At 27.5% G+C, this 8654-nt stretch overlaps 2 protein-coding genes across 3 annotated transcripts; both read right to left on the bottom strand.

Moving 5' to 3' along the window:
- Positions 1 to 1427: 1427 nt before the first annotated feature.
- Positions 1428 to 5109, bottom strand: LOC136089241 (uncharacterized). 2 transcript variants are annotated; one of them, XM_065815069.1, is made up of 10 exons: positions 4727 to 5108; positions 4447 to 4569; positions 4001 to 4036; positions 3594 to 3713; positions 3381 to 3494; positions 3076 to 3147; positions 2616 to 2717; positions 2212 to 2417; positions 1857 to 2022; positions 1428 to 1682 (listed from the first exon to the last, which is right to left on the bottom strand). In XM_065815069.1, the coding sequence occupies exons 1-10, from the start codon at positions 4917 to 4919 to the stop codon at positions 1453 to 1455; spliced, it is 1362 nt and encodes a 453-aa protein (XP_065671141.1). In that variant the 5' UTR covers positions 4920 to 5108; the 3' UTR covers positions 1428 to 1452. The 2 variants fall into 2 exon arrangements, with proteins under 2 accessions (XP_065671141.1, XP_065671142.1); XM_065815070.1 differs by lacking the exon at positions 4001 to 4036 and having other exon boundaries at positions 4727 to 5109.
- A 445-nt stretch (positions 5110 to 5554) lies between these two features.
- On the bottom strand, positions 5555 to 7975 carry LOC136089242 (uncharacterized). Its single transcript, XM_065815071.1, has 2 exons — positions 7722 to 7975; positions 5555 to 7605 (listed from the first exon to the last, which is right to left on the bottom strand). The coding sequence occupies exon 2, from the start codon at positions 7586 to 7588 to the stop codon at positions 6680 to 6682; it is 909 nt and encodes a 302-aa protein (XP_065671143.1). The 5' UTR covers positions 7589 to 7605; positions 7722 to 7975; the 3' UTR covers positions 5555 to 6679.
- Between the last annotated feature and the right edge of the window lie 679 nt (positions 7976 to 8654).

Below are 8654 nucleotides of genomic sequence, written 5' to 3'. Positions count from 1 at the left end.
ATATAATGTTACGTATATTTGTAGATCTTTAATCTTTTATTTTCAGTTTTTATGCGTTTTCTCAGTTTGAGGTTTTTCAATATGCGGGCCAAAATTCCAAGAGAACCGCTAGAGCGTTTTATCTGAAATTTTCAACAAATTTTCCTTTTTATAAAAGCTGTGTTTTAAACGGAACAGAATTTTTAAATACTTACGAATAAAACGGTATGGCTAATTTTCAAAAAATGTACTTTTTTCTATTGTCAACTTTAGAGCACAAGTCTTCAGGCCCAGAACCTTTTTTTAAAAAATCTGTTCTGTTTAAAACACTCATAAACCTATTCTAATTGTGTTTCCAAAGTTTCAGTAAGCCTTTTTTTTATTAGTTTTTGCTAAAACTTGGCCAGCGCAAATCTTATTTTTTGCTTATTTTTGGGGTTTTTTACGGTTACTACAGCAACCGTTGACCAATTTTTTTAATTTTTTTTTAATCTTCTACATTTATGATATAGTTAATCATTTTATGTCAAAAGTTGTTATTTATTGTCAATATTTAAAAATTGGGTAGTATACCCCTTAAGCAGTATATAAATGAACAAATTGAGTTAGACATTTAATTTGTGACTTACCTAGCATTCTTCACTTTCGCTAGCACATTTTCAGTAAAACCACGCAGTTTGTTAATAACCAAGTTTGTTATTAACCAGTTAATGACCAACTTCTCCTCGATGAAGCGTGCAAGCATTTTTAATTTCTTTTTTAGGAACTAGATTAAGATGCTGCGAATTTTTGCAACTCGTCATTATTTACCTTAATAATAATAAATAAATAAAAATAAATAAAATAAATAAATAAAAAACTTAATAAAATAAATAAATAAAAAACTTAATAAAATAAATAAATAAAAATGAATAATAAATAAAACTGTAAAAATAAATAAAAAAATTAATAAAATAAATAAAAATAAATAATAAATAAAACTGTAAAAATAAATTAAAAATTTTTTTTTTAGTAAACAACTTTTTAAAAAAAAACATTTCTTTTCGTAAATATAGAACGGGAACAAATTTTCTTTTTTAGATTTATTAAATTAAAAGTATTTTATAATTTTAATACAATTGTATTAAAAACCCAACGGGCATTGGAACATTTAATCAACGTTTAGTTAGTGTTCTTCCTAAACGTTTAGATTTAATTTAGTTTTGATCTAGAACGTAGGTCAATCGAATGTTCCATTTAAACTATATCTAAATGGTTAGTTTTAAACGTTCTTTAAATTTAATCTAAATCTTTCGTTTTGAAAGCATTCCGAACTTTATAAATTCAAATTGCTTTAATTTGTGCTTCTTTAAATAAATTAGCGCCGTAAAGTTAAACGTTGCAGCGCGTTATCTAAGTCATAAACAAATCAAACGTTAAAAATATTTTTTTTTTATATATTAGTCAAAAATAAATGTACATAAATTTTAAGTATTATATTGCATTATCGTCATCATCATCGTCATCATCACAATCGTCTCCAGGTCGATCAGCGTCGTCTTTGGTGGAATCAAGCAAACCAGCCTCTGCGTCCTGAAAACTGAAAATATGTGCATAGCCTTTCCCAGTTCCACCTAATCGGAAGGGAGCCATTCTAAGGTGGGAACCAATACACGAATGTATTTCTGATACAGAAGACGTACAATCTCGTTTCAAAACACATTCTACAAATAATAAAAATAACTCAATCTAAATCATTTATTCAACAATTTTATAAAGCCATAGTTTTATAGATTTAAATTTTTGTTAAACTAGTACAGTGTACACTGAGTAGATATAAATTACACTGAATTTAAATTTAATTTTATTTAAAAAAATAAAAAATACACATATTTTACCGACAACAAGTTGACACAGAGCAGTGTCTCTAAACGGAAGCTTTCTCAGAGAACCTTTTCCATCCATACTCAAATGAGACATAACAAAATTTGTAAAAAGTCTTTTCAATAGATTCTTTGAAGTATCTTTAATTGATGATCCTCCAATTCGTGAAAGAAGGCGAATCTACAAAGAAATTATTCATAAACGCTACATTTTATTAGATATAAGATTCCAATTAGAATAAAAGTCAATCCACCTTAGTAAAAGTAAAATATATTTTGTGACATCAAAAATAACATTTTATATACGTTTAAAACTTTTCTGGTTGTCTTTTCTGAAAGTAAAGATAAAAATATTTAGCTATACACTTACTAAAATTGTTCGATTAGCAAGAACTCCACATTGCTCCTCTAAATTACTGTACCCATCCAATGTTCCAATAGCTCCACCAATAACCTCTAGATGGACTTGAGCAACAGGCTCTAAACTTGGTATCGTCATCGTTTCCACTGCTATCCGTAAAACTTTAATTTCGTTGGCCATATTTGATAATTGATAGAGAACTTTTCGCTGAAACTCTGTAAAATATAAATTTATTTATATAATAAAAATAAAAAAAATAAACTTATAACTTTCCATATTTTGCAGTTATAGGTTGATAACAGATAATTTGCTTAACTGCAGGGCAACTGCAGTGTCCACCGTAAAAAAAAAGCATTCAAATTAGAAAATATGTTATTAAATAATATGTAAATAAATAAGGTTTGATATCTTACTCCCATTATCCATTTCATTTTCTTGAGGAGCAGTTAATACACTCAATATCTTGTTTGAATGAAACTTTTTATTCAATTGAAAAGGTGGTACTGAGAGTTTCACTGCAATAAAAATAACGATACAAGTACAGGCTTTTTAAATATTTATTATATATAAAATATATTATTTTTAAATATTATAAATATTAAATTATATTTAATATTTATAAATATTTTTTTTTATAAAACATTACATTTTTGCAGTTTATACGTCAGACCTTAATTACTATACTATACAACAACATACTATATACAAATATTAACTAATATCAAAATAAGTTGAGAGTGTTTGAGAGACATAAATGGTACTAAAACAAAATGAGAAAATGGTTTCTTTAGGTAAAAATCTTGAATAAACCTAATAATTATAATTTATAAATCAAAATCATAAATGCAATTAAAGTGAAAAATTAAATATTACTTGATAGTACATTGTCTTTCGATATGGCAGCTCTGCGTCTGTATATTGGTATCTTTGAATTTAATATCCGGGCTAACAAAAAAAGAGAGTTTGATAGGACTGATTGGTTAGCTACAATGTCAACAACTATATAGTTAAATTATGCTTGCAAAGTTATTTTCAATGTAAATTAATTAAAAAAATTGCTTTGCACGTTTATCTTAAAAGGAAAATGACACTAAATATGTTCATAAGTAATAAAAATTACTAGGTCAATCTATAAGTGAAGAAGGTCTATATCAAAGATATAAATTTAGACATCTTACTTGATTGATCAATATTATTGTCTTTTGTTATTGTAGCCATGCTTGATTTGAATAAAGGTATCTTGGAATTACTGCTTAAGAGACCAGGTGACTGTTGAAGCGGCGAAGGTTTATCTAAAATGTAAATCCTAACTTATATTGTTTGAGATATAATCGTAACAAATTACTATTAGTATTCAAAGAAATAAAGACAATTTAATAAAGACAACTTACATGCTTGATCAATTTTGAAATTTTGTGGTACCATATCCACAATCTTTTTGTTCAACGAACTGTTTAATGCTAACATTTTGCTTAGTTTAGCAGGTGGCTGTGGAAATGCAGATAGTTTGACTATTTTAAAAATAAATTACAACTACAGTAAATGTAAAAAATTATTATAAATAACTGTTTTATTAAAAAACACATACACATAATAATGCTATGGCTATTATTATCACCAGGGCTTAAGGCAGAGGTTCAAATACTTCAGCTACTGCTCCACTTCTTATAAAATTACTAGCTGTTGGTAGCACCAACATCAAAGCCCTGATTATAAATATTATTTCTTTGCTCCTACTTACATCATACTTATTATTATGTTTATTGTAACAAATTAGCTAACTTGTCAATATTCTTACTTTTTGCATTAACATTAACATCTACTTCTTTCTCGCCTAAATTATAAAAAAAATGTTTTAATATAATTGTATAAATTAGCGTTAGTAATATTAACTCCAAATGAAAAAATAAGTTTTATTTCAATTAGAATAATGCAAAATTATAAATTATTAATTACTTGGTAGTTAATATATTTTTTATATATTATTTGGCAGTTTATATATTTTGTAACATTATTATCTATATAGTTAGAAGTTTCAGGAGAAATAGGTAGAGGTAGAAACAGAATAACTTGGAAAGAGTGTGTTTCAGATGATATGAAAAAGCTACATTTAAGGAAAGAAGATGTTCAAGACAGTGTATGTTGGAGAAATGGCATTATGAGAAACGTCCAACCCGTGCAAGCACGGAAACAAGGACGCTAAAACAATAATGATGATATAAACATAAACTAATTAAAAAGAACCTTCAAAAAAAGTTGCAAAGTCAGCACGCTTGCGCTTTTTTGTTAACTGCTGATCATTCTTCAGCTGATCCTCTTCTTCAGTTTCTGTTGTTAAATTGTAACTATTACAATCCTCGTAGCAATCTGTAAAATAAATAACAAAACTTATCCAAAGCAGATATTGCCAAGTAAATTTTTTTAACAAGTAATGGATAAATTATTTAACATTTTACAAATGTAAATTATAAAATATAACAACTCAATAATATATGAAGCTGTTGTCAAAAAATAAACACCAAACCTGACGTAATTTTTATTTTTATTAGTCTAAAAAGCCGCCAATTTTCATTAGGTTTTACCCCTTCCTTCATTAACTTAAACGCATTCATTTTGGATGGTGGCCACATCACTACTTTTCCTTGCACCCATGCGGAAGGCAAGACTCCTTCTTCTTCACGATTGTCTTCTAACCAAACAGCCCGGTGATATGACATTTTGCTAAAATGTTATTACTCTTTTTATTTGTAAAAACTGTGTTAAAAGTGTTTTAAATAAGTTTAGCCATTTACTAATACATACTATACAATACTATTTTATAGATATATTTGTTTACTTATTATTATTATTAACACTTGCTCCAGCTAAACAAGACATCAAGAGAAATTATTAGCAGAAGAGAACGTTATAAAAAATTTTCTATATATTTATTACTCTTTAAAATCTAAAAGAATAATATCTTTTTAATTATTATAATTAATGTTAAGATTTACAATAAAAGTAAATGAAATCAAAGCAAAATAATATTTTTTTAAATATTAAAAAGTTAAAACAAAAACAAAGGAAAATATACTCATAATCTAATATAACTTAAATAGATTAACAAATTGACTTGCACCATATAAAATTAAAAAAAAAAAAGACTTCCTCTAAATATGAAGATAAAAAATATATAGCTGATATGAATATGAATATGATATAAATAGTAAGATAAAAAATATATAGCTAAAGAAATTCAGTCCTATTGCTAATATACAATTAAACATCTTCATTAAATTAAAAAACATATTAAGCATATTAAACATATGTACATAAAACATAATAACAACTAATTAGAGTGATAAAGCCATAATAAAATAAGAGTGATAACCATAATAAAATAATTAGTAAAATAATTTAACACTCTTTTGAATGAAGAAGAGGCATCAACACAAAACCGCCATTACAGGGAAGCTTTAGAACCTTTCTCTCAATTTCTGTAAACTTCACATTTTTTGATTTTGAATGCTTATAATGATTGTTCACAAAATAAATGTCTAGGAGGTCAGAGGAGCATGGCTCAATGAAGAATGGATGCAAATTAGCAAAACTGAATATATAACACATACATGAATCTTTTTGAACTTCATATATTTCTACAAACTGTCTATTTTTTAGTTGAGCAAACGAATCTCTATACGCTGTTGATAATTTAAAAACTGGGTTTGTTGCATTTGCAATGTCAGAGTATTTATGGACGTTTTCATATTCTTGAATTCTTTTTGCTACTTGTACAGCAGGATTTGAAGAACCTCTCACATATCTCTTTAACGTTTGCAAATAATTTTCAAAGGGAAAAGCACTGATATTATCAAGCGGTGAATTAAAAAATTCTACATCATCTCCTATATGCAGCAAATGATGAATATTATACACAACAAAATAATTACCATATAATTGTTGAGAATTTTCAACAAAATGTCTAAGCAAATCTTTTGCATAGTTCAACATGTTATTTCTTCTGTCGTTTGATGGTGTGAGCAGAATTGATGCAGCGACAGAAAGTGTTAAAAAATGTTTGTAACGCTCAGGATCCAAAATTCCTTTCAAGACAACAGGCCCTGTGTATAATAAGAATTGCCGGAATTCAGTGGCCTTCCATCTATCTAGGTCCAATAAAGATCTAGGGCGTCTAGCAAACTCACTTGGTATGCATTTTCGTAGATCCAAAAGGTTTTCCGAAATTTGCAATATGTTATTGTTGCTTAACTTAACTTTTCTATCACCTTTTTTCAAAGCTTGAAGTATACGACGCATGACACCTAAGCAGATCAAATGCATATAGTCAAGTGGGAATATGCTGATACATTGGTCTGTTATTTCATTTAAAGGTGAAGCTCCATGTTGATGACTTCCTAGGAATTCAAGATTTTTAAAACTGTCATCTGTGCGCCTTCCAGCATTGAAGCAATCAGGAGAAACAAACGTGGTTCGCCTGTTAGTTGACGTACCAACAAGACGTACCAGCAAGACAACGTTCACATGCATGCAAGCCATTGTGACCAACAATATTTTTCAGAAAAGATCTTGCAGGAGCATCACAAATAACTGAGTGCAAAATAACTGTGTAATTTTTACCATTATGAGTGACACCATTACACTTTAAAAACTTATACTCATCTATAAAATCCTTTAAAAACTCATTAACAGAATTTGGCTTACTATCTCCTTGATATAAAGCAACAATCATGGGTGAATTATGATTAACAGCAGAGAGAATCGGCCAAAATTGCCTTTTAGACGATCTAAACAATGGTATACCGTCAACATTTATTTGCAGATTGAGTACATCGCTGCAAATGTCGTGATTTATTGCATTCTGTAAACATTTGGTAAGGCCAAAATAAATGTATTGGCCACCACACTTTTCCTGAACTTGTATAGCTAGAGGTGTTTGCAAAAGAGTTCGACTATCTTTAGGCAGCTCGCACCCATATCTTCTCAACAAGGCTAGTAATCCATTACATGATAAACGTGTGAGTTTTGCATTTACAACCCATTGAGCTAGATTGTATTGAAAAGATCCATTGTCAACAAGCTCCATATCACAATAATGTTCATCGTCTGAGCTGCTATTGGGCGGTATTATGTCAATATCAATATCATCAATATCACAATAATTTTCATCATCAGAACTACTATGAGGTTGTACTATGTCATTGTCAAGTTCATAGGAATCATTATTAAGTATATAGTTAGTGCTATTATCTGAAATAGAAGATAAACCACACACATTTTCTGCATCTGTTAAAGAATTTGATAACCCAGGAGGTTCACATTCACAGCAACTATTTGCATCTTTAACAACCTTTCTATATTTTCGCATATACTCTGCTTTTGCACTCATAACTCATACGAATGAATCTAAAGAATCAATAAAACAAAATATCAGATGATGTAAAATAATAGGTAATAAAATAGAATTAAAAAGGAAGCAAAATTATTAACCAAATCAATTGCCATTCATAGTTATAAATTACCTAATTATCAATTTGTATCCTCCTTTTATAATATATATTATTATTATGAAACATTGATGAAATAATTGATAATATTATCAAAAGGATTATATCCCTAAAACATCCGTTAACTCAATTTAGTTACTACCAAATAAAAAGTTATTTTATTTTTTTTAAACCACAAACTACATAATTTAAGATTCATATAAATTTATAGTTTTAATACATAATAAAAGATTCAAAATGTCCGACTCCTTCTGTGCGAACTTAATTAAGTTATATAACTTAATTAGTTCAGTACGGAAACTGTGTGATTTAGCTTTTAAACTCTAACTAAACATTCAGAACTTGTTTAGAATAGATTCCTACGGAACTGAACGTGTGATTAGGCTTTTAAACGCTAACTAAACATTCAGTACTCGTTTAGAATAGATTCCTAAACGTTTAGAACGGCGTAAATGTCATATAAACGTAATCTAAACCAATTTTAAATCAGCAAATGCCCGATGGAATATTAAAAAGCAATTATAAACAAATTTATTTTTTATTAAGGTTTATGAAATTTTAATTACATAGATTTGAATGATTATATTTAAAACATTTAATTTTACAAATTATTAACCCCCTTTTAATAATTTGTGAAAACTAAATTAATGCTTTGCGGTATTTGATTCATAAACAACATGGCGGATGAAAGATTACCTACAAAATCTTACTGTTATATTATATAAATATTACTGTTATAATATATAAGTTCTGTAAATATAAATCTAAAAAAGTTATTTTATGACAGATACATGCATTGAAAAGTAATATTTTTAATGTTTACACTGATAAAAGTTGTCCATTGAAAATATTTCGTACTTTTTCACCAACATTTAATTTTTTTAATATTTTTTTTATATTATATAATTACATATTTATTGCTATATTTATGCATTTTATATATAAATT

Source organism: Hydra vulgaris, chromosome 13 (genome assembly GCF_038396675.1).
Source record: "Hydra vulgaris chromosome 13, alternate assembly HydraT2T_AEP".
NCBI lineage: Eukaryota > Metazoa > Cnidaria > Hydrozoa > Anthoathecata > Hydridae > Hydra > Hydra vulgaris.
This window is presented reverse-complemented; position numbering and strand designations above follow the sequence as displayed.

What these genes read in the sequence shown, in the direction of transcription:
- LOC136089242 (XM_065815071.1), bottom strand. Translation starts at nt 7,588, where the DNA reads ATGAGTGCAAAAGCAGAGTATATGCGAAAATATAGAAAGGTTGTTAAA.
- LOC136089241 (XM_065815069.1), bottom strand. Translation starts at nt 4,919, where the DNA reads ATGTCATATCACCGGGCTGTTTGGTTAGAAGACAATCGTGAAGAAGAA. An exon ending in CAATAATATTGATCAATCAA is followed by an intron (nt 3,148 to 3,380) that starts GTAAGATGTCTA and finishes TTTTTTTGTTAG; the next exon opens with CCCGGATATTAAATTCAAAG. An exon ending in TCTGTGTCAACTTGTTGTCG is followed by an intron (nt 1,683 to 1,856) that starts GTAAAATATGTG and finishes TATTATTTGTAG; the next exon opens with AATGTGTTTTGAAACGAGAT.